The 26,972-nt window shown below is 35.7% G+C and overlaps 1 protein-coding gene across 1 annotated transcript in view; it reads left to right on the plus strand.

The window, feature by feature from the left end:
* Positions 1-26,972, plus strand: part of PLPP4 (phospholipid phosphatase 4) — a 247,841-nt gene that overhangs the window by 187,575 nt on the left and 33,294 nt on the right. Inside the window, exon 8 of the mRNA XM_044660190.1 lies at positions 24,732-24,902. Within this exon, the coding sequence (XP_044516125.1) occupies positions 24,732-24,902 (171 nt within the window). The remainder of the gene's footprint in view (positions 1-24,731; positions 24,903-26,972) is intronic.

Consider the following 26,972-nt stretch of genomic DNA (forward strand, 5'->3'; position numbering starts at 1 on the left):
TATAAGAGGGTAAAATTACACCTACAAAGTGCTAGCTGATCACCTCTATCACACACCACCTACCATGCCAGAGTCAGTGGGAGACCTGACCCTTCCTCTATCAGCTCCAGATAAATCAAACCAAAAAAACAATAAGGAAGAGGTAATAGATGTGAATGAAATCTTAGAAAAACTAGAGTTAATATACATATATGGAGAAAAATAAATAGGGACAAAAAGGAATACACCTTCTTTTCAACAGCACATGGTACTTTCGCAAAGATTGGCCCTGTACAAGGGCATAAAAATATTGCAAACAAATACAAAAAAGCAGAAATAATAAATGCAAACTCTTCAGATTATGATGCAATAAAAATAATAAAAAATAATAATTATTAATGGTACATGGAGAGGCAAATCAAAAATTAATTAGAAATTAAATAATATGATTCTCCAAAACTGGTGGATTGAAGAATCATAGAATCATAAAATCATAGAAACAATCATTTCATTGAAGAGAATGACAATGAGGAGACATAATATCAAAATCTATGGGATGCAGCCAAAGCAGTACTCAGGGGAAAATTTATTCATGATTGCATATATCAACAAATCAGAGAATGAATTGGGCATGTAAATTTAAAAAAAAATTGAAAAAGAACAAATTAAAATCCCCAAATGAAAACTAAATTGGTAATCCTAAAAATTAAAGGAGACATTAATAAACTTGAAAGTAAAAAAAAATCTATTGAATAAATAAGTCTAGGAAATGGCACTTTGGAAAAAACAAATAAAATTAAGTACTGGTTAGTCTAATTAAAAAAAGGAAAGAAGAAAACCAAATTAACAGTATCAAAGATGAAAAGGGTGACCCCACTTCTAATGAAGAGGAAATTAAGGTAATTATTAAGAATCATTTTGCCCAATCATATGGAAACAAATATGGCAATCTAGGTGATGTGGATGAATATTTACAAAAATATAAACTGGCTATATCAACATAAAAGGAAATAGAATACTTAAATAATTTCTTATCAAAAACAGAAATTGAAAAATCAATCAAAGAACTCACTAAGAAAAAATCCCTTGAGCCAGATGGATTCACTAGTGAATTCTATCAAATATTTAAAGAACAACTAATCCCAACACTATAAAAACTATTTGACAAAATAAGCAAAAAAGGAATTCTACCAAGTTCCTTTTATGACACAAATATAGTACTGATTCTAAAGCCAGGCAGACCAAAAACAGAAAAAGAAAACTGCAGAGCAATCTCCTTAATAATTGTATATGCAAAAATATGAAATAGAATACTAGAAAAAAGACTCCAGCAAGTGATCATAAGGATTATTCTCTATGATCATGTGCGATTTATACCAGGAATGCAAGGATGGTTTAATGTTAGGAAAACCATCTACCTAATTGACCATATCAACAACCAAACCAACAGAAATCACATGATTATATCAATAGATAAAGCCTTTGACAAAAATACAACACTCATTCCTATTGAAAAAATTGAAGCACCTGGGTAGCTCAGTGGATTGAGAGCCAGGCCTAGAGACGGGAGGTCCTAGGTTCAAATCTGGCCTCAGACACTTCCCAGCTGTGTGACCCTGGGCAAGTCACTTGACCCCCATTGCCCACCCTTACCACTCTTCCACCTATGAGCCAGTACACAGAAGTTAAGGGTTTAAAAATGTAAAAAAGAAAAAGAGAAAAATAAAACTGGAAAGTATAGGAATAGAAGGGCCTTCCCTAAAAATAATTTAGCAGTATATATTTAAAACCATCAGCAAACATCATCTGCAATGGGGGTAAATTACAAATGTTTCCAATAAGATCAGGATTGAAGCAAGGATGCCCATTATCACTCTATTATTTAACATTATACTAGAAACACTAGCAGTACCAATTAGAGAAGAAAAATTAAATTGAGGGTATTGACATAGGTAATGAGGAGACTAAACTATCACTCTTTGCCAATGATATGATGGTCTACTTAAAGAATCTTAGAGAATCAACTAAAAAACTAGTGGAAATAATTAACAATTTTAGCAAAGTTACAGGGTACAAAATAAGCACACATAAATCATTAGCATTTCTATATATTTCCAATACGACTCAGCAGCAAGAGTTAGAAAGAGAAATTCCATTTAAAATCACTCTAGACCAATCGTGGGCAAACTATGTCCTGCGGGCCAGATATGGCCCCCTGAAATGTTCTAGCTGGCTGAGTGACATTATTCCTAATCTGATGAATACAATGAGTAGGAAACAATACAATGAAAATTCAAAAGAATTGCCTTAGAAACAGACTGATAGGTGAGCATTTCCTTTCCTTTGGCCTCCTCTTTAAAAAGTTTGCCCATCATTGCCCTAGGCAACAAAAAATATTTAGAAATCTATTCATAAAGACAAATACGGGAATTATATGAAAACAACTACAAAACGGTTTCTGCACAATTAATAATAGATCTAAATAATTGGGAAAATATTGATAGCTCATGGGTAGGGTGATCTAATATAATAAAAATGACAATCCTGCCAAAATTAATTTACTTATTCAGTGCCATACTTATCAAACTACAAAGAAACTTTTTTATTCAATTAGAAAAAATATATCAAAGTTCATTTGGAGAACAAAAGATCAAGAACATCAAGGGGAATAATGAAAAAAATGGAAGGATGGTGGCCTAGCGGTACCACATTTTAAACTGTACTATAAAGTATTATAAAGAAGTAGGCAAAATGTTGATAATGGGGAGGAATAAAGGGGATAGGAGAGTTAAGGGATGAATGGGTTGTATATAGGAGGATAAGGGAATGGATGGGAATATATAGGAGGGTCTGCTCAAACAGGCTAATCACAGGAGGCTAGAGACAGATGGTACTGGGAGGAAATAGGCTGGGTTCTTCAGGTAGGGAAGGTATCTCTATGATACAAGAGGAATTGGGCCAGTCAGAAATGTTTTAGATCTGGCCAGAGGGTTTTCTCTTGTTAATTTCTAAGAACCCTTGAGGGAGGAGTCAAAGGCGCCTCCCTGCCAGTGAAATTGATGTCTGCAGGAAGTCTTGGTTGACTACTTCCTGCCCAAGATGGATTCCTAGGTTTCTCCCCAAGAAATGAAAGGAAAGTAATTTCTTCCCTCTTCATCCTTTGCCTTAATATTCAATACAATGATTCACCAGAGGCTTTGTGTAGATAACAAAGGGGATTTGTTGATTTTAGAGGATAAACTGAGGGAAAGAGGGTTTCAGGGTTTGTAGCTGCTGCTAGGGAGAAAGCAGGTGTTGGGGGAAGGGTCACAGAGAAGGAAGGTCAGACTCAGAGAGGCCTGATCTCCCAGTCAGGAAGGTTTCACTCCCTGAAGGAAAGGTTTTATCAGATCACTAAATAAGGGGGTGGCTTGATTTAGGATATCCTTCTTGCCTATAGAAGCTAAAACAACAATGTTCAACCACCAAGCCCATCCTTCCTCTCAGGGCCCAGAGGGGAAATTCAGGGAAATAGTAGGGATGTAAGTGGAGAGATCAGGGAGAGGTCCAGAGAAATCAGACTATGTCCAAATGCCCCAAAGACAAAAGGCCCACAGGCAAAGGCAGAAGCCTAAAGGCAAAAGCCCCTTAGTTGCAGCTTCAGGACTATTTATAGTATCAGGCTCCAACTGCTTTTTTGTGAACATTCTAAAACTTCTAACTGCCAGAACTGCTACAGTTGATTTTGCAAAAGCAAAAAGCTCCTGCTGCAACCCTGCATTACAAAAGCAATGGTCATCAAAACAATTTGGTACTGGCTATGAGGCAAAAGGGAGGATCAATGGAATAAGCTTGGAGTAAATGTCCTCAGCAAGATAGTATATGATAAACCCATAGATCCCAGCTTTTGGGGGAAAAAACCACTGTTTGACAAAAACTTCTGGGAAAATTAGAAAACAATATGGAAGAGATTAGGCCTTGATCAACATCTCACACCCTATACCAAGATAAATTCAGAATGGGTAAACAACTTAAATATAAAAAAGGAAACTATAAGTAAATTAGATGAACATAGAATGGTATACCTGTCAGATATCTATGGGAAAGAAAAGATGTTAAGACCAAGCTAGAAACAGAGAATATCAGAAAACGTAAATTGAATAATTTTGATTACATTAAATTAAAAAGGGTTTGTACAAACAAAACCAATACATCTAAAATTAGAAGGTTAGCAACAAATTGGGAAAAATCTTTATAACAAAAACCTCTGACAAAGGTCTAATTTCTCAAATTTAAAAGGAGCTAAATCAATTGTACAAAAAAATCAAGCCATTCCCTAATTGGTAAGGTAAGGGACATGAATAGGCAGTTTTCAGATAAAGAAATCACAACTATCAATAAACACATGAAAAAGTGTTCTAAATCTCTTATAATTAGAGAAATGCAAATGAAAACAACTCCAAGATGCCACCTCACACCTAGGACATTGGCCAATATGACTGCAAAGGAAAGTGATAAATTAATTCTAAATTAATAATTTTTTAAAAAAAGAACAATAATTAGAAACAGATTTTTCCATGAGAAGAATTGTCCATTAATTATCCTTGTGATAGGTGAATCATTTCTCCATTCTAAACTTGTTTTCTCAACTGTAAAATGACAGAATCATACTAGATGATCACCAAATCTCCATATGTCTCTGATGATTTGTATTCTATAACCTGGGCTAATTAAGAGGTTTCTGAGTATTTCATATTATTACCTTGCTTGAAAATCTGATCTCTTTGAGATAGATTTTAAGTTTTCTATCTAGGAGCAGAAAATAGTCCTCTCCTACTTAAGGAGTATATGTTTTGGTATACTAAAATGATAAAAGAATTTTATATTCTCCCTTTTACAGCCCATTTCTGTTTGCTTTGTTTAGTCTACACCTTGTCTTTTCCTCTAACTTTTTATCTCTTATCTTAGCCAATAATCCTTCTCCCACTTCATTTTCTATAGTCTCACCTTCATCAATAATTAGGCAAAATTCTCCCCTCTCCTGCTCCTGTTGCTATGATATTGTCACCAAGGCCAGAACTATCATTGACATATTCCTTTAGTGAAGGATTCCTACCATCTGCTCTTGGGGAACCATTCCATCTTCTATCCTGGAGCTTTCAGAAGTTCTGTGTAGAGGTCAGTTATACCATAGTCAATCATATCATGAGATTTCAGCTCCTTTTCATTTTTTCTTTCATTCCTATTTTGATCCTGGTTTTTGAAGTCTTTTTATTACATTGGCCCCAGCTACAACTTTTGAACACTATCAGTTGTATATTAAAATTCTATATATCCTTTAAAGTTCTCCTCAAATTTCAATTTGTCAGAGAACCCAACTTCAGAAGTCCATTACACCAGTTATACCTCTAATGCACCTTGACAAGTTCAAGTTCTTTTCCACTCATTTGGCATTTACCATATTCTTAATGCTTTTTGAGTTTTATTTTCAAACTTTCATTTTCTCTTACTAAATAAAGGAAATATTAGGTCAGTTAATAAATAAGCGATTGGGTGAATTTTGATAGGGAGATTGTATAGTCATTGTGAAACAGATTCCTTTGTATCCCCCCGTTATGTAAACACATTAGAAGATGTTCAATATTGGTTTTCTGATTGCTCATTTCCCTGCATAGCCAATACTTGTGACTCATTCATTGTATCATGGGATTGATCTCTAGAGTGATCGTTCAATAAAAATTTATGAAATGTTTATCATGGACCTACTTTGTAGTAGAGTTGTAAGAGAGATGAAGAAAGTCCTGACTTTGGGATCAGAATGCCAATCAAGTTGCAGCTCTATTCCTCACTTACATAGGTGGCCTCCAGCAAATTGGTCAATCTCTCTTGGCTTTAATTTTCTATTTATAAACTAAAAAGACTGGAGTAGAGCATCTGTAAGCCTATTCACTCTAGATCCCTTGCATAAGACATCATGTCTGTTCTCAAGGAGCTCCTAAAGGAGATAAGCTATGTGTGCAAATAATGACAATACAAGGCAAGATGTGGGAAATGCCATAAAAGAAATATGAAAAATATGGTATGAAAATTATGAGGCAAAAGATGACTTTCTGCTGGAGGTGCCAGGAAGTGCTTTTTGGAGAAAGTGGCCAGTAGGCGTCCTCATGTATACGGCAACTCTACTTCCATTTCTTTGAATTCTGAAGCTTCCATCAAGGCTCAACTCATGTCCCCTCCTACATGAGTAGTTCCTAATTCCCTAGTTGTTAGTGCCCCTGTAAGGGTGCATATTGTTTCTGTTCCACCTCCCAGAAGAAAGGGAGTTCTTTGAGGGTAGAGGTTGTTTCAGAACCTCTGCTAGTGGCTAGCAGTATTCTTGAAACTTGGTCTCTTAGAATATTGAGAGGTAATTATTTATTGGATGAAGTGATAAAAGGTACTGTGTACTAAACAATGAGAAGACTACAAGAATGCATAATGCCTAATCTCTATATTCAAAGTGCTTACTCTGATGTTGCTCTAGTTAAGACTACATATCACCATTAAAATGCCTTCTTTAATCTCAAATATCTTTCATATACATTTTACTCAGTATTTATTTTGTTTCCAACTGAACCCTGTAAAGAATTGTTTCCTAAAAAAACCAAACCCTTGTCTTCTTTCTTAGAATCATGATTATTGATTGATTATTGATTCCAAGGAAGAAGAATAGAAAAGGCTAGGCAAATGGTATTAAAGGATTTGCCCAGAGTCACATAGTTAGGAAATGTCTGAGGCCAGATTTGAACCCAGGACCTCCCATCTCTCAAACCCCTGAGCTACTTAGCAGCCCCCAATATCTACATTTAAAGCTCAACTCAAATGCCACCTCTATGAAGCCTTTAATTATTTCTGTCCCCTAAAAATGGACGTGAATTATGAAATTATATATAGACCTTTAGTATAGGTATATATTATATCCATACTATAGAGATATATAGCTATATCTAAAATCCATATTTATCTACCATCTATTTTCTCTGTGTATGTGTATATATGCATGTATATATGTGAATGTATATATTAAATGTGTGTATACAAATACACACATACAAATATGAATTTCTCTTCAAAATAGAATATAAATTACATCAAGGATTGAGATTACTTCATCTTTTTTTTTCTCTGCACCTAGCATCTTATCCGGCATATAGCACAAGTTTAAAAATACTTGTTGATTTGATTGATTAATATAATAATAACTACAATTTCCATAGCACCTTAAGGTTTGCAAAGCACTTTACAAATACTATCTCATTTGATCCTCACAGAAGTCCTGGGAGATAGATGCTATTATTATCCTTATTTTGTGGATGAAGAAACTGAGGCAGATAGAAGTTAAGTGACTTGATTAGAGTCACGTAGCTAGTAAGTGTCTGAGGCCATATTTAAAATCAGATGTTCCTGATTCCAGGTCCAATGCTCTATTCAGGAGTTTTTTAGCTCATCTATCTGCCAAACAAAGCATTGGGACTGGACTCAGGAAGGAAGCATTCTTAAGGAATTTAGCCAGGAAAGGGAGAAAAAGTATGGAATGATGCCTTGGAGGATGAATAGATTAAATGGATTTTTTTAAGGATGGAGAAGACATAAGCATATTTGTTGGAAGTAAAGAAAGCATCTGCTGGACTCTATGAGAAGGAAGATAAGAGAGTAGGGCTGTTAGAGGGCACAATCTGCTGGAGAAGAGGGATGAGATAAAATCACTAATGCATATCAAGGGGTTTGCCTTGGCGAGGAGAAATGGCACCTTTTTCATGTTGGAAAAGAGTGAAGGAAAAGAAAGTCAAATATATCTGAGTGTTGTGAGATGAGGAATAGGGGAGAAAAGGGAATTGTCAGCAAAGAGCCTCAATTTTTTTTTAGTGAACTCTGAGGCAGGTCTCAGCTCAGAGATTAGAGGCAAAGGGAGCCACTGGAGATGTGAGGAAGGATGTAAAGGTTTGGTGGTGAATGAGATAGTTAATCAGTTAGGTGTAAAAGAATTTACATAAAGGTTCAGTTGATGGTATGTTACATACATTTACAGTGGACTCAGTCATAATGATTTTGTGGTTTTTTTCTCCAACTTTATTACCAGTAGATGTATAGGAGAAAAGACAGAGGATGATGGGAGTGATCCAAGGCTGAGTATTGGCAGGGCAAGTTGGCCATCCAGTAAAGGACAAAAGACTTGAGAGAAGAGGACAATGTAGAGTTGAACTGGTTCCCCAAGAAGAGAAGACTGGGGAAAGGAGGACAGGGAAGCAGGTGAAGGAGTGATGACCAGGAATAAAACTGAGGGATCAAAGATCCCAGTAGATGGGGGAAAAAAACAAAGTTTAAAGTTGCAAAGCAGAGAGGGTTGTAATAACAACAGACTGCAATCAGAGAAGGGAATTTCAGAATTCATGAACAGAGAAGCAGAACTCTTGTGTGTGATGGCAAGTTCCATGGTATGACCATCTCAGGGCACAACTGTCCCATTTAGTCTCTTGGCTCAGGTTAGAACAAGGACCTGGGGTTGAGAATTTATAGAAAGTTGTTATTTGGGCAGCTAGTACAACCATGAGCTTTCTTACTATGGAGTGGAGCAAGGAGTCAAAAACAGAAATACACATATGTACACATTATATGATATCACAGACATTTGGCCACTCTGTGCCACGTCATGAAGGCAAGGTTTAAAGTGGCAAAGTTCTTGGAGGGAGTATATATGCTCAGAGAAGAGGATGAGTGGGAAGTTTGCAGATTGGCTTTATTGAGAACAGGTAATCAATGCAAGATCAGGGCAGAGACAATTCCAATCAGATTCACATATGGTGGAGAAATCCCCTGGGTTACTTATTGATTCCAGATTTTGGATGGGGAAGTTTCCTGTTGGGATCAGAAATTAGTGAGGATCTGAATCCATAATTGAGAATCCCAGAAATAGATGTCAGTACCCAGCTACAGTGGTGGACTGAGAGACTCATCCATTAGGATTCTCAGTTATTTACATGTTTGACACAAGGTCAAAATGACTCAGGATAATGGAAAAGTATAGGCTCCCTGTTATTACTTATATCTTTATGATCATCAAGACCACTTAGCCTATGACTCCAGATTATAATTCTACCATTTAGAACTATAACACCAAACAATATATAGTTCAAAAATCACATTTATCACAATATCTATGTTAGGGTGGAGAAACAGGTCAAGGGAAATAAGTAGGTTGATGAACAGAGAATTTAGAGTCTTTGAAGTTTTATCTTCCTTTATATGAGCATTTAAAGCCCCCTAAGAGGAGGGCAGGAGTAGGGAGGAAAGATTGAACCAGGCATTGAACTTGTCAAAGAAAGAAAAAGAGTGACCTGGAAGACTCTTAACAACATTTGCCAGAATCTTGATGAAGGGGCAAATGTGGATTAAATGAACCTTGAAGGAGAAGAGGTTGCCAGATGATAAAGGCAGAGAGTTCCTGGTAGCAATGGGGAGGAAGGAGATTCTACCTCCCCATCCTTGACCGATGAGTTGGTGGAATGTGAGTGAAAGTGCAGGTAGTGCTGTAAAGGGCAGCCAAGGAAATTTTTCCCATCAGGAAGGACCTATGTTTTGGTCTGTGAAAGAAGATGGAATGGGCAGGAATGGAAAAGTTTTTGAAAGAAAGCAAGTTTGAGAGGAAGGGATGGGATGGGTAGCTTTAGAGCAGAACTTTGAGGGGTGGAGGCGATGTTGGATTGAAGAGAATGTGATAATAAGAGCAATGGCATAGTGTAGTGATATTGGCCTCAGTAGCTTTATAATTATGATGTTTTGTGAAGAGCAGCATGATGCCAAAGAATGAATCCTCAGTTGTCATCAAAGGATATGGGTTGGATTCCTAATTCTTTACGTGTATGATTCTAGATGAGATGATTTGCATCTTTTAAAAATGTGGGCATTGGATTCAATGGCCTTATTGGGTCCCTCAATCCTTAAAGTTATGATCCTATGAATACAATACAGTCAAAATAATCTTCAACTGGGAGCCAGGACCTGAGTTTTTGCATTCACTAATTGTGTGAAATCTTAGGCAAGTTACTTCATCTCACTAAGTTTTAATTTCAACATTTATACAATGAAGGGTTTCATTATTTTATTTACAGACTTTTATTTCTTTTATTTAAAGATTTTAATTAAATTTAATTAATTAAAAAATTTCCAGCTCTGACTTTTTATGATTCAAAATGCTAACCAAAAAAAGGTACCAACAATAGTATAGCTTAGTCTATTTGCTTTCAGTATGCTGATAAAAAAGGTTTTTAGTACTCAAAGGCAGAGGCCAGATTAGTAACTCTGGCACCTCTCCCAGCTCATAAAATAAGACCTTGAACATAGTGGGTAATTACTAATGGTTGATGAATGAATGAATGAATTTACATATAGTACTTTACAAATTTTTGACATTTAATAGCTATTATTTCATTTGGTTCTCACAAGGATATGAGGTGGGCAGGGAAGTTATCATCCCAGTTTTATAGATGAGGCAAGGCAATAAACTTGTGACACTTTCTGAGGTGGTCCAAAAGTTTATCACTGGAAAGAATGCCCTTTAATAGCTCTTCCAGTTCTAAATTTATGATCTAAATATAGATATATGTGTGTACATACATACAGATATAGATGTAAGGAAATCCCACATGAAGAAATTTCTCTTTTCATTGCTAGTCAGCACTATCAAAACAGTTTGTAATCTTGGAGAATTGCCTAGAACGGTGGTATCAAACTTAAGTTCTTGCTGACTGCATATTGACTTAGAATGCCATAAATTAATATTATTTATTGTTATATATTTCCCATTCAGTTTTAATCTGGTTCAGGTTATACTTGAGAGCTTTGCAGACTATGGCCTGCTGGCCACAAGTTTGTTACCTTTAGCCTAGAACACTGAGAGAAATTAAATAGTTTGTCCAGAGACACCCAGATGTCAGAGGCGGGACATTGCAGTCCAGCTCAATGACCTTCTGAATACTAGCAATGGAAGATAGACTTTTCTTTAGATCTAATCAAGTCAACAAATTTTTATTAAATGTTCGCTAGGCACTGAGATAAGTGCTGAGAGTACACATAGAGGAAGAAAGAAAGATGTTCTCTGCAATCAAGAAGTTTACATTCTAATGAGAGAAGTCAACACCTAAAAGGAACCTGGAAAACAGGGCAAAATGAAGATATCCAAAGTGGAGGCATTGTAGAGAAATTCTGGGAGAGAGAAAGAATATAGACTTAGGAGGGAGACAGGGTCTGGGCTTCCATTTTAAAATGAAGGGGCTTGCCAATCAGGAAGAGGGATTGTGGGATTCAAATAAAGGATCTTTATTGATGAAGCCACAAGTCAGAGGAAAAATTTGATATTTCATACCAAAAATCAGTCAGAATAGATAGGAGTTGTGTAGTTAGACAGGAATCTATGTGGAAAAAAATCTAAAGGTTTAAATGTTCTATAAGTTTGAAAAGAATCGATAGCATGATATGGCAACTAAGATAATATGATCATAGACTGCATTAAGAGAGAAATAGATTCCAGAAATAAGGAGGTGATAATTCCTTGGATACTACCTTGGAAGAACTATATCTTGAGCATTATGTTGAATGCTGGCTGCCACTCTTTAAGGTAACATTGATAAACTGGAGAATATCTAGAAGAAGGAATCCAGGGTGATGAAGGGTCTTTAGTTTATAGCCCATGAAGAACAGTTAAAGGAATCTAAAGAGCCATATATTCAGAATCAGAAGACTTTAAATGTGATCTTTTAGAAGGTGAAAGATTTTCAACCATTTAATCCATTGCCATCATTATACAGATGAAGAACTGAGACCCATTGAGGTTAAGGGAATCGCCCAATTAGAATGTAAGCTTCATGAGGTCAAGGACTATTTGTGTTTTTTTTTCTCTGCATCCCCAACACTTGGTATATCCATGAAATGCATAGTAAGCATTTAACAACTGCTTTGTTATTGATTGATTTTTCAAGGTCACAAAAAGTAAGCAATGAAACTGAGACACGATAATGAGTTCTCTGACTCCAAATTCAGCCCTTTCCACTGGACTGTGATATCTTCAAGTAAATAAAAGACTGTCAGGACATAAAGAAGCAGAATAAAGCTTGATCCCCTTGTTCCCAGGGCAGAGCTAAGAGGAATAGGCCAAAGTATCAAAAAGGCAAAATCAAGCTTGATGGCAAGAGAAACTTTCTAATGATTAGAAGTATCCATTAGAAGAACTGGCTGCTTCTGGAGGTAGTTCTTTTCCCTTCATTGAAAAACTTTTAAATAAGACTGTGTGACTACTTAGGTAGGTTGTAGAAAAGATTCTTTTTACAAGTAAAGATGCATGGATTAAAGAAGATGATGACTAATTTATTTATTTATTTATTTATTTATTTTTAAACACTTGTACTTCGGTGTATTGTCTCATAGGTGGAAGATTGGTAAGGGTGGGCAATGGGGGGTCAAGTGACTTGCCCAGGGTCACACAGCTGGGAAGGATGACTAATTTATTTGAACCATTCAGATTCTCTTTTACTTTCTGGTTCATTTTGTTCATCTAAACACAGCTTTTGCCATTAAAAAAAAGAATAAAAAAAAACAGAAATTGTGACAAAAGAGGGACATGTGTCTTGGAGGACATAAAAGAAGGAAGATTCTCTCAAAAAATTTTCAGGTGTTTGTCCAATCATCTGAAATGATCCTGCCCCTATTGAACTAGAGAAAAGATAATATTTCAAAATCACTTATGGTCATTTCATTTGGGATTGAAATGAGACTATTTGATCATATGTATCAAATTTTAGTCCTACAGTTGCCATTATGGTTGAGTAGCTAAATCAAAATTGTTAATTATCTTCTGTCAGTAATTTCATGAAGAATAATCGTGTTTTCATCAGCAGCAAGAAAACTGTTTAGGTAACAGATGAGCTACAGACCCGAGGCTCTCTGCTGTAATCATAGTGATCTGACTAGGTTTTTTTTTATTAGATAAATCTGTTCATTAATGACTAAATCCAAATGGCCATTTAACATAGCTTGTTTTCTTTGAAAAATAGACAGTGACAAAGACAAAGACAAAGAAGGAGTGGGAGGGAAAGAGATGGAGAAAGAGGGAGGGAAGGAGAGAGAGAGACAGAGACAGACAGACAGACAGACAGACAGAGACAGAGATGGAGAGAGACAGAGAGACAGAGAGAGAGAATTCTAAAAGCAGGCATCAGTAGGGTTTAGTTCACTTTCATTTTGGTTAGTGGAAAGAATAAAGATATTTTTACATGGGTATATGTGTGTGTGTGCATGAATCTAGACACACATATACATATGTGTATTACATACTATATAGCAATATGCTTTTAAAATATCAGGAGATAATGTCTCTAGTTCATTTGTTGTTGGGATGGTTAGCTGAGTGGCAGTACTGCTTGGAAAATTCCACCAAATGAAAAGGAAAACATTTATCTTGCTTAACAACTTGGTTGAAAATTTCTTCAGTTTCATGGTTCCCTTTTCCAGAGGAAAGATGCATTAGTCTATAGCAGTGATTCCCAAAGTGGGCGCCACCACCCCCTGGTGGGTGCTGCAGCGATCCAGGGAAGCGGTGATGGCCACACTTTTTTTGTATCACATTCTATTCTGAGTTCAATAAATAGTTTCATCATTTCCAGGGGGCGCTAAGTAATATTTTTTTCTGGAAAGGGGGCGGTAGGCCAAAAGTGTTTGGGAACCACTGGCTATGGTAATGAAACACCAACTATTGGGCAAAACCCAGAAATATGAGGAGGTAGCACTGAAATGAACATTGACTTTTATATGATCTAACCAAAGGGTCCTACTTAACATTTAAAAAATATTTTAATATAAAGTTTTATTGCTCTTATATTTTTAGATTCCTTTGATTTCCCTATGTATTCCACACATCATCTCCTAGAAATCTATCCCTTATTCACAAAGAATAAAATAGAGACTATTGCAGAAGTATGTATCAAAGTGAAATATAGGACTGAGACTATGAAACAGGTAATTTAAGTTCATTTTTCACATATATATGTGTGTATATATATATGTATATATATATATAGGAATGAAAATACACACACATTTATATATGTATATATATGTGTATAAATGTTGTGGAATGAAAAATCTATACCAATTGTTTTAGTAGACCACTGTTCAAATATATATATATATATATTTTTTTTTCTAACCTGACCTGTGATACCATTTTTGTAGGAAGCTCCCAGTGATATACTTTCTTTTCCAGAACACTTCTTTATCTTCCTTGCAAATGAAGATCTTAGAGAGTGATTTATCTATTTATATCTCTATTTAGAATATATATACACACATATATCTGCATACATATACATATAAAACACATATATGTGTAAATGCTCACAAATACCAAAACACACATTTGCACATGCATATATGCATGTACATATGCACAACTACTTGTGTGACCATATGATACATGTATATACATGTGTGTGCACAAATACACATATATGGGTATAAATTTGGACCAGAATTTTGATTTTAGTTATACAGAAAACTACCTCTACCTGTGATGTTTAACACTGGCTCTGCAACCTCCTAGGGCACATGAGATTAAGGGACTTGCCCTGGGTCCTTCTGACAGAATCCTGAGCTCTGTCTTCTATGCCACACTATGATTCTAATATTTATTATAATTTAATGTATTTATGTATATATTGATATATATATAATATAATTATAATGAAATATTTAAAATAATATTATAATATAAATGTCTTGGGCTTAATAAATGTGTATTGACTTGACTTTGATATTTTTTCACTCTCATGTAGAAAGAACCAGCAATGCAGCAGGTTGCTTTATGACATTAAAAGGATATTTAGTAGCTATATCTTTTTAGATATAATGGGGCTCTCAGAGATCCCTAAATTCTACTGGGTCCCAGAAAAGTTGTGCCTTGTCCACAGTCTCTGAGGGAGTTAGTAATGGTAGCATGTCTAGAACTTTGATCTCCTGACCCTGAGTCCAGAGACCTTTCCACTATTCCAAGCTATACAAGCAGGGAAATGGCACCAAAGCTCAAGTGGTTCTTACCCTCTTGGTGGATCTGCACTTGGAATCATAGAACTAGAGCTGGAAGAGTCCTCTGAAACCACGTGGTCCAACTACTCGTCTTACAAATGAGGAAATGGATCAAGGGTCTTGGCCAAGATCACACAGCCAGTAAGTGGCAGAAGCAGGACTAGAACCCAGGTCCTTTTGACCCTGAAGCCAATGACCTTTCCACTGTGCTCCTTTCCCTGTTGTGGGATGGTGTTTGCATCCTCCTCATAACATGTTTTAACATGAAGATTTACACAGCCATCTGGCATTATGCATTTCCCTTCAGGAGAACTTAATGCTCACTCTTTGAACATTGTGAAATGAAAATCTGTACCAATTGCCTCATTAGACCACTATTCAGTTCTTAATGTCTAAAAGGATCAATTTGTTTGAGGAAAATGCACGGTAATCAGTGTAAGTGTCAAGTGCAACAGAAAACTGGATGCCATTTTCTCTGATTGTTACCAAGGCTGTTTTGTAAAATGTTGTTTGCCAATTTTCTAATTTGTTGCTATCTAGTCCAGGTTCTCTTTTCTCTACTCCCTCCCTTCATCCCCCTCCCCTTCAGCTCTTGCTTTCTACTATAAAAGTCTGCAGGATAATCACAGCAAGCATTTATTAAGCATCTACCCCACAGGATACTACCAGGTCCTGGGAAAGATACAGATACAAAATGTAGATACACTCTGAGCCTGCCTTCACGGAGCTTACCAGTGACCAAGGATACATGGAGGTAGATTGGGAAATGGTGAAGGGGCTGGGATGTTGGGGAATCCCTCCCAGCTTTGAATCTGTTCCTTTTTTTTTTTATCAGTTTGAAGTGGCACCTTCGAATTTCATAGCCCAAGCAGCAGATAAATATTTATAGTCAGGCATCTTCAGCCTAGAAATCCTGTCATATATTGTGAAGACAGAGGAGCATATGTTTGCTTCTGCAGCCCATGGTGGGCATTCTCATTTGATTAATAGTAGAACATCTTGAGCTTAAAGATATCTCTCTGAGTGTACAATTCCTGCTGCAGGTGTCCCTACAGTTTTAAGCTATTAAAGCTTGAACCTTTTAATATTCCTGAACTTAATTTCCCTTTTCCGTTAAATGGGACTTAGAGTGTCTATTTCATATAGTTTTTATTATGGGGATAAAATTATATGGGATAACATGTTTAGAGCAAAAGAAAACCTCTGAGGCCATCTTACCCAATTTAATAGATGTACAAAGTGAGACCCAAAAAAGATGGAGCAAGTATCTGAATAGAAAACCATGGCTGGAGTCAGGAAGGCTTGAGTTCAAATGTAACCTCAGACACTTATTTGCTGTGTGATCCTGGACAAGTCACTTAAACTCTTTTTTCCTCAGTTTCCTTCAATTCTAAAATGGGAGTAATCATAATACCTATCTCGCAGGGCTGTTGTGAGAATGAAATGAGAAAATATTTCTAAAAAGAACTGTGCTCTGCCACATAGTAAATGCTACAGTATATTATATATTTATATCATATAAATATATATTTTACATATATATTCTAGTAAATGCTTACTACCTTCTCTTCCCTCAAGGGAACTAAGGTGATAAATGGTAGAGTCCGTATTTGAATCAAGATCCTCAGATTCTAAATCTAAACTTCCTTTCACTGTCCTAAGATACCTCTCAGTGGCATAATGTATGCCAAGCCTTTAAAATTGTAAAGTGTTATCTATGAGTTATTATTATAATTACACTAGACTCTAACCACAAATGGAATTAAGTGATCTTTGAATTGGACCCTTCCAATAATATCAGCTAACTAGGATAGAATTTAACACTCTTAACACCCCTTTTCCCTAAACTCCTATTGCTCTGTCTGTGTTGTTGACAAAAACAATATTTGATTTTACTTCTCTAAACCATAAGCATAGCAACCTTTATCATTTAAAATATCATCACCAAGGGAGTGAAGTTAAACATTACACAACTTCTTCCATATCAGAATTATTTCTTTTATAGTCAGTCTGTGTCTCAATGTCATACTTTTTTTTTTCTGAAGAGAACAAGATGTTTGTTTTCCTCCAGTGCCAAATCCCCTGGTTTGAAAACATTTTCTTCTTTTTCTCCCCCAGCTGAATTCTAATCTGAACCATAACATCTTGGCAACCAAAAGCTGGAAAGGTGCCTTGAGATCACTTGATCTGACCCTTCCCATTTTATAGACCAGGCGTCAGATTAATGTCATGAAATCACAAGGTATTTGTACTCCGTTTTTATCCTCATCAACTCTAGAAGGAGATATTAGGAAATCAGTAAACCAAGAGTCAGTATTCCCTTGGAGCTGAAATGTATTTCTAGTACCCAAAGGAGAGCTCTGTAGACAGGCTGAGAGCTCTTCAATCGAGTAGACACACAAGAATTAGTGTGATAATGGCAGGCAGAAGCCCTAGCCTGTCATTGGAGCATCATCATGTCATCCATAAACCTAGTGACAGCCTAACCTTGCAGGGCAGATAAATACAAAGTTATGGTTTTAAAACTATCCATTGGCACTAAATGACATCTCAAAGGGAGCTAGGCAACCCCACTGGTCAGATGAGAAAAGAAGATATTGTATATATCTTTTGAAAAAAAAACTTTTAACCCTCATTTTGCTTATGGAAAGAGAAGCAAAGTGTTCTTTTGGAATGTCTCTTGAATGAAACTCCTGCTTGTACTCAAATAAATAGATTTTCATCTGTTTTACAAAGAATGAACCAGAGACTTTTGGTGTGAAGGACAGTCTAAATTATAATGCATCACTAGCAATGAGAGCAAATGGAACCAGGAGACCAAATGCTCTCACAGAGTCAGCCAAAAAAAGAAGAAAAAGGGATATTTTTGGCAGTAGGTTAACTACATCCATCTTGTGAACATTTATGACACTCAAAATGTCCTGTTGATTTGGGCTAAAAGGAGAATCTTTGTTTAAAGCTTCCAGGACATTTTAGCTATGGATATATTGCTGTATCCATGGTTTTTTTCAGAGATCCTCATTACAACATCATCAAAGATCATGTTTTTGCTTCAGCTAAAGGTTTGGTAAATATAGATCATAGGATCTTGGATTAAAAACTTGAAGGGACCTTAGAGATCATTTAGTCTAACTCTTATTCTCTAAATTAAAAGTGCTCATTTAATGAATTATAGAACCATACATTTAGGACTAGAAGGGACCTTAGAAACCATTTAGTTCAATCCATCCATTTTAATAGATGAAATACTAAGGTCCATGTGGAGTAAATTAACTGTCCAAGAATTACATAGGCACTAAGTGTGAAAAGTGGGATTTGAACCTGGTGCCTCTGACTCAAAATCCAGAGTCCTTTCTACTATATCACACTAACTCAAACATAAGAAAATCTACTTAGTCCAGCTGAACAAATATATGTATTAAATCATTTGGTTAGAAAATCATAAATCCATTATCTATTACAAGAAGCCTTAGTATTTCTATTAATGACCAATTCCCCCAAAGAGCCAATTCCCTTTTACTCCCTCCTTTATCAGTCTTCATTCTCACATGACAATGTGAAAAGATGGAATAGAGTTGAGTTGGTTGGCAAAAGAAATTAAAAATGAGTAATACTACCTAGAAAGTTGTCAAACTTGGGTACTGATATTTGAATCAGATTACCTAATCATCTTTTTTTTTCCAAATGAGGAAGTTGAAAACAAATTTTTAGGAAAAAAAATCACTGTTGTTATTTGGGTCTCAGAATAAGTATACGCCTTGTGGTTCAGGTCTCAGACCACTTAAATGAAACTGTTGTTATTTGTGAACTCCTAGTCCCATCTCACCATCTGCTTATCCTGAAATGATGCCTTTTTATTCATTCAATTATTCAACAAACATGTATCAAGAATCCATTATGTATATAAACACTGTGCTTAGCAATGAATAGTTATAACTTCCATCCATGTCAACCCTGACCTTACCTACCTACTTTTATGTGGAAAAAACTTATCTGAGTACTGGGCTTCCCCAGCTCTTTCTAAAATTTTTAGGAAACGGGTTTGTTGTACATACATTGCCTGAGTTCAACTTCCCTTCTATATATAGTACCCCATATTCAATAAGCCATATCCCATTTCTTTGATGCAGACTTTGTTCCTCCATTATCCTTTCCCAAATGTCATTTAAACCTTAGTCCTAAATGGTCCACCACAGTGATCAATAGAAAATCATTGGCATGGAGAAAATATGAATCATGTAACTATGGAAAAATATTCTAAATAAATGAATAAATTTAAAAAATAAAAAAGGTTTTGAACAATGATACATATATGACCCAATGGAATTGCTCATCATCTCTAAGAATGGGGATGGAAGAGAAGAAGGAAAGAACATAAATCATGTAACCATGGAAAAAAACATTACTAATTAACTAATTAAAATCATTAGCATGAAGTAATTTCATCTGTGCTTAGCTCAAGCCTTCATGGGTGGGTGACCCCTTTGTTTTTAAGGTAATAATATTACTGCACTTTTATATTAAAATTTAAACTCTAGTTTTCTTGACCTCTTCTTCTCTTTTGTTTCTTCATTATCATGATGGTCTTATGACCAATTCCCACTATTATAGAGTCTGGCAAAATCCATATGTCATCCTGGAAGAACGAAAGTCCCCATTCATACCTTTCCTTCCAAATCCCTTGGGTAACATATTTACGGTAATACATTCATAGATGGAATTAACAAAATTAATCATGATTACAATCGATGAACTTTCATCTCCTACCTCTGGGAAGGACCTCATTATTGCTTTTAGATTATTGTAACCACTTGGACCCCATAACAATCAATGAGCTTTCTCTAGCCCCAGCAGCAGCAGCAGAGTAGCAGAATGTGTGGGAAGCCAATGAGAGAAGCAGTCTCAAATAGATAAAAATCTGAGATTCCTCTTTTGACTCCTTTTCTGATCCACACCTTTTCTTATTGAAATGTTTTAAGTTCCTAGCAAGTCAACAGTTAAGAGGTTAACAATTTCTCTCCAAGACTAAAGACAGAAATTAAGCAAAAGGCTGCCTAGACTCTGAATATGTTTCTAGACACCTCAAAGTCAATAATGGACAAAATTTAGACAAAACTTCCTCCAGTGGGGGCTATTCATATATATATATATAATTATATTATTATATGATTATATATTATATATATAATAAACTCCATGCTCCTGGAGACAGAGGTGGAAGCATGAGATAAAAGATCTTCTGTGTCCTTCTTATCCACTAAGCCATCCTTATCAGAGATGATAAATAGATCTCTAGACAGAATGAATATTGGCTTTAGAGTCTAAGGACATTGTTTGGAATTTGGGTTCTCTTACTATGTTTGTGACCTTGGTAAAGTTGTTTCTGTTCTCTGAGCTTCAGCTTCCTCATAAAATAAGGGGGTTTGACCAACTCTCTAAGTTCCTATCCAGATTTCTGCTTTTATAGAATAGGTTTCCATAGAATATTCTTTAAGTTCTACCTAATAATGTAAACTTCATAAGAGTTTCTTAATTTTTTACAGGTGCTCTGTTATTTTTCAGTCATGTCCAACTCTTCATGACCCCATTTGGTGTTTTCTTGGTAATGACTGGAGTGGTTTTCTATTTCCCTTTCCAGCTCATTTTACAGATGAGGAAACTGAGGCAAATAAGATTAAGTGATTTGCCCAAGGAAACATAGGTAGTAAATGTACAAGGCCAAATTTGAACTACGGAAGATGCCCAGCACTCCATCTATAAAGCCACCTAATAAGTACTAGTAAGTTTTACTATTAAACTAGACATTTACCAACTCTCTTACTCTAAACAGATGAACTGTTTATCTCTCTCAACCTCAGTTTTCCCATCTGTAGAAGGGAAAAGATAACCCTCAAAGAGTTTGAGGATCAAATGAGATAAACTGTATAAAATACTTTGAAAGCTTTGAAGTATCAAATATGTGGTGATCTTCAATGATTATACTATGTCCACATAGTTTGTGTGTATGATATAATAACAAAATGACTTGATAGACCATCAATTAATTAGCTAAACAATAAAATATTCATTAAAAAGCCAATCTGTGCCTTCCAAAATGTTAGGCATTAGAGAGTGTACATGTGTATACTTCTGTGTCTATATCTGTATAAATTAAAGTATGATATATATTCTGTACTCTCAAAAAGGTGAGAAAAATAGTCAGTGTAATGAGATTTCTAAGAAGAGTGAGGACACAGCTAGCTAATAAAATCAAGGAAGCTTTCCCTACTAAGAAAGCCACCTACAAATAGGAAATAAAAACAGCCACCTATAGACAGACTAGATTAGTATTCATAGGCTGGCTCAATTTGCTATGGTGGCACCATCTATTGGTTTAAGTGGAAGAAAAAAGATAACAAAATTAATAAGAACTCTTCATGTTGGAGAAATTTGACTCAAGGGTTCCTGGGTAGCTTTTTTCATGCTTAGCCATGTATCTCATATTTCTGGGGATATCTTGTCTGCTGACATATCCTGTAAGTTGCCCCAAATCTTCTGATCCTCAATTTCCTAACCTGAAAAATGTGGAGGTTGCCAATATATACAAAGCTCCCTAAGTTCTTGTCCAATTCAAGCATCCAAGGGAAATGTTTCATATTTCTCTCTCAAAGACAAGAGAATTACGAGTAAATAAAAGATGTTCTTTAGTGCCTGTTTTGTTGTAATTTATACTTCCTACCACCAGGTTAATATTCCTACAGCAACATAGTACCTTGTTCATTCTATTCAAAATCTTCACTCCTCTTTTTCTATAGAACAAAACTTAGACTCTCTTGTCTATTGTCTAAGATCTGCCATGATTTGTTCTCTGTGCCCCAGTGGATGGCTGAAAGTTAAAAAAAAAACAGATTTCTCCACAGTGTAAGGAAAATTTTCTTTAATGAATAGAATTGTCCAAAAGTAGAATGTACAAAGAAGCAGTCACTGAAGTCCTTTTTTTTTTTTTAAACCCTTGTACTTTCGGTGTATTATCTCATAGGTGGAAGATTGGTAAGGGTGGGCAATGGGGGTCAAGTGACCTGCCCAGGGTCACACAGCTGGGAAGTGGCTGAGGCCTGGTTTGAACCTAGGACCTCCTGTCTCTAGGCCTGACTCTCACTCCACTGAGCTACCCAGCTGCCCCCTGAAGTCTTTTTTAAGGAGGCTGGATGATCATTTATTGTTGGAGAGGGGATTCTTATTTAGTATAGGTTTAATCATATGTAGTTTTTTCAACTTTGCAAAATGATTCAGATGCATTTTTATTATAAGGTATTCCGCCCATTTTATAAAAAAGGGGAACTGAGTCTTAGAGGAATAAAATGATTGATTCCAGCAAGTCATAGGTAGTTATTGGGACTTGAAACAAAATTTGAATTTCTACTCCAAGGTTTTTATTGTTTTATGAGGCAGGCCAAGCCCACTGATTGTAAGTATTTTTCAGATTGCAAAGATATGGAAGATATGGATGAATATGTCAGAAAATAGCAATCATTCTGGGTTAGAGATGCTGTTATGCTGTGAATTTTAAGACAGACATTATTAACTATGCTAAAACTATAAACAATAGGGAAGTAAGAAGGAAATATGATATTAGTGACAGATTATGGGAAGAATGGAAAAAAGGACAATAAATGTGAAGACAGTAGAAATAATAGAAACCCATTTTTAAAGTCTTTATTTGAAATACATGGAAAAGACCTTTCTCAGTAAAAAAGTATTTTATGCAATGTTTTTTCAGAATAATTTTCAGAATCTTTTTCTGCCTTTCAAAAAAATCTTGGTTTGGGGGCATAGTCTGGGGAGAATTGTATTCATACCACTATAGAATATCCTCTCCATCTTTATAAATTATAATCTTAGTAAATGTAAGAAACTGCATTTTCTACTTTCCTACTGCCCTGCCTAGAACCTTATATAGTGTAGATTATTTGATGATGATAACAATTTTATATTATTTTCATTTTCACTCCCTTCCATTTTTTAGGACAGATAAATACCAACTTTATTTTGCATGATTTCTCCTTTAGTAATTGGTATTCATCATCAACACAGTATCTACTTACTTGTAAGAGATCATTAGAACAATTGAAGAAGGATTCAAGACCCTATTTGCAGGAAACATAAGGAAGTTTGCATTAAAAATGTTGACATTGGTTTTTTGCTCTGCCTTAGCCATCAGAGGATTCAGGGAGGGGAAATTAAAAAACGTTCATTTTGGGGCATAGTGTCTGCTGTTTCAGACTCATCTTGTCACTCGGGAAGACAGATTGGAGTAATTTACTTACATTATTTTGTTTTTCCTCTTTTTAGGGGTAAATATTTGCTAAAAACGAAATAAGTGAATAAAATGGTAAAATTCTAGTAGGAAAGGGTCATTTAAAAGGTGTTTTACAATCATGGATTCATAGACATTTGATTTAGAAGGGATCTTAGAGCTCATTAGTCCAAACTTTTCATCTTACATTCCTAAATTCACTTATTGGCAGTGCCAGAGCGAGAATTGTCTTTCCTCATTCCCAGTCCAGTTCTCTGTCTACTATTTATGGTGACATGAACAAACTGAATGATCAAATACATTATTTCTTGTAAAGGAGCCAAATCAAATAAGAGGGTTTCTAACATTATATATAATAACCAGGTTGTGTGGACAGGCTTAAAATTTTCATAGAACAATTATGGAACAAATGGCCATGTTATAAAATTTACTTTGAGATCAATCATGCCAACACCCTAACATCCTGATAGTTTTCCTCAGCAACATAACTTCAAATCATAACATTATCTTTTCTGTCTCTTTGCTGAGTTCCTTCTCAATTCTTCCTTAAACATTGGTAGATATGAAATTCACCAGCTTGTACCACTGGCCAGTGGCAGTATTGAGCATTCATACTGATTTCTTGGTTTTGCATAGTCTAAGGGGAAAAACAAATGTGTCGATACTTGGTTGATTTCATGTTGAATGAATTGACTGAAAAATTCAAGTAAACTAATGGTCTTGATTTATTAATTTATTCACTACACTGATCCATGTCACCAAGCTTACCAGTTGCCCTAGCATCATCTTGACAGACACAGATACTCCTACTTTTGACTCTCTGTGATGTGAATTATCCTACTATTATCTCAGTTTACTCCTATGGGAAATGAGAATGTTACCTATGTATATAGCAGAGTGATATTATTAAATTAGCATGTTAACATCATTTATTTTTAGTTACTTGAAGAAAAGTCATTCTGCAGATTTCTGGCACTATTGTGATTCTTTGCAGTCACTGATCAGGAAAATGTCCAGATTGTTTTTACCTGTGAGAAACATTATGAAGTTGATTTCTATCTTTACACCAATTGGTTTGATTTTTTCTTATGTTTAATATTAGCTCAAATTTACATAATTCTTTGTGGTTAACAAAAATACTTTCCTAGCAACAATCCTGTGAAATAAGTGGAACAAATATTACAATCATTTGGCAGCTTCATAAATGAAAAAGAATAAAATTTTTTCCAAGACATTTGGCAATTTCTAGTGAGTTGTTGCTTCTGGACCTCTGGTACTGGCTGGTCTTTTGATTCTCAATGAAGGGCTCTTGCAACTCCATTGTTAACCACTGTTTTGGGTAACATGTTTTGTTTTTCTTTGTCAGTTGCATTTTCTGGCCTGGGCTTTACAACCTTCTACTTAGCTGGGAAGTTGCACTGTTTCACAGAGAATGGGCGTGGGAAAAGCTGGCGACTCTGTGCAGCGATTCTGCCTCTGTACTGTGCCATGATGATCGCCCTGTCACGCATGTGTGATTACAAGCATCACTGGCAAGGTGAGCCCTGGGGATGTCTCCTCCTTCTTGTACCTATCTGCATTTGGAAGGATGCTCTATGGGAAAGGGGATGGATTTCCTTTTCTGTTTGACCACATTGAGTTTTGTTGTAAAAATTCTCTACATTGTCCTGAGCTCTATTATGTTTCAAAAGATAAAGTTGTATGAACATAGTCACTTGGAAAGACCTGAAGTACATGCTTCTATATTGGGTAAATTTGTTAAACAACAAAACTGATTTTTTTTTGTTAACAAATGCAATCAAGATAAATGGCATGGAGGATGCTCACCATCCGTTGCTCTTTTCCAGGAGTTGGGGGATTAGGAGTAAACTCAAGTGGTATACTTTGGAGAGAGAGCTCTAGGCTAAGGATGACCTCAGTTCTCATATTGATAAAAGGAAACTGGCTCCTCCAGTTCTGTTATGTGTTGTATATGGGTTCTATAGTATCACAAACCATGAATCTAGATTAAAACAGATGGCTATGAACATCCCAGCCTGCCTTCCCCATACCATCCACCATGATGATGCCTTGATATCAAAAAGACCTAAAACCCCAAAATTCCAGCTGTAGTTGTGCCAGTCTTAACTAGTCCTTCCTTCATACATTATTTGTTCTTTCCATATTCTCTCTCTTTGCCACATGTAAGTCAATTCTATCAACCAGTTTTGTGAGATATACTAGCCTCCTTCCTAATATCTAGCTCCCATGAATAACCTGGTGGCAAAGCCATTATAATCAGGTATTCTTTCCTTATTTTAGCAGTTTCCCATAGCCCCAATGCTCTGGAAGCTTCCCCAGAGGAATCTCTCCTTCATTGTACATGGTGCCTCTTCTGCTCTCTTCTGCCTGTTCACTTTGCAGTGTCCCATTCTCCCTTCTGAAGCAAGAGTGAGAGTTGTCCCTCAAAGGAATTCCTTTATGTAATTTTGCCGATGGGACTGTCAGTTGGTCAAAATATTTTCAAATTTCTTCTATGGAACCTGCCTTCATACCCAACTTATGAACCTTTTTATACCTAAGGACTGAATATTACACTTCAGTATTTGGTAATGTTGTTACTTCCAAACTTGGTCACCCTATTCACCAGACTTTGTCCTGAGTCACTTTTTATTATTAACACACACGCTATACATTCTACAGCCAACAATTAAAGCAATCATTTCCCAATGAAGATGGTAATGATAACATTATTGAACTAAGTGTATGGCCTCCCTAGAAATCCTGTGTGAAGTGAACCCTACCTCTCATTTAATTGAATGGGTTATAAATAGTAAATATATTTTAAAAATCATCATGTCACTATAATTATTTTTTGTCTCTGAAATTATCTGTTACACCAGTAATTTTATGGATCCTGATATACTGCAGATTAAATCATGTCCCCATGAGCCATAACAAAAGAATTTCCTGACAAAAATATGATAGAACACAGTTATAAGGTAAATATATTAGTGTTGTTCTGCAGTAGAAGCATTGTGAAGGAGTTTAAGTGTGTGATAATCATTAAGAAAGCTCTTCTTCCTTCCATCCTTCAATGGACTATAATCTCACTGACAGGAGTGCTTCTTCACTAACACCAGGTTCTCTTTCTCATCTTAGTCCAAATATTTTGACTTTCCTCCATAAGCCCAATATGCTAGAAAGCTTGCTCTGATTATTTTAACATTTTATAGGTATAAATGTAACTCGATCTGTTCCTGTGTTATCTTTCTGTCTTGTCAAATTACCAACCTATCTCATTTTCTGGCTCATTTCCTTAATTATGTCTTTTACACCACTCGTCACACATATTGTAGTTAGTTAAATGATATATCATGCTCCTGTCCACCATGTATCTTTCCATTGACCTCTGGCTCACATGCAGTTGAAGTTTTCTGAGTTATTAAGGCTCACTGATTAGCAGTCATATTGATATTGGAAAAAAGATGCATTCAATAACCTGAAGTTATTGAAAAGCAGCACATAATTTCCTTTCTTTCTTTCTTTCTTTCTTTCTTTCTTTCTTTCTTTCTTTCTTTCTTTCTTTCTTTCTTTCTTTCTTTCTTTCTTTCTTTCTTTCTTTCTT

The sequence above is a fragment of the Gracilinanus agilis genome, chromosome 2 (genome assembly GCF_016433145.1).
Source record: "Gracilinanus agilis isolate LMUSP501 chromosome 2, AgileGrace, whole genome shotgun sequence".
Taxonomy (NCBI): Eukaryota; Metazoa; Chordata; class Mammalia; order Didelphimorphia; family Didelphidae; genus Gracilinanus; species Gracilinanus agilis.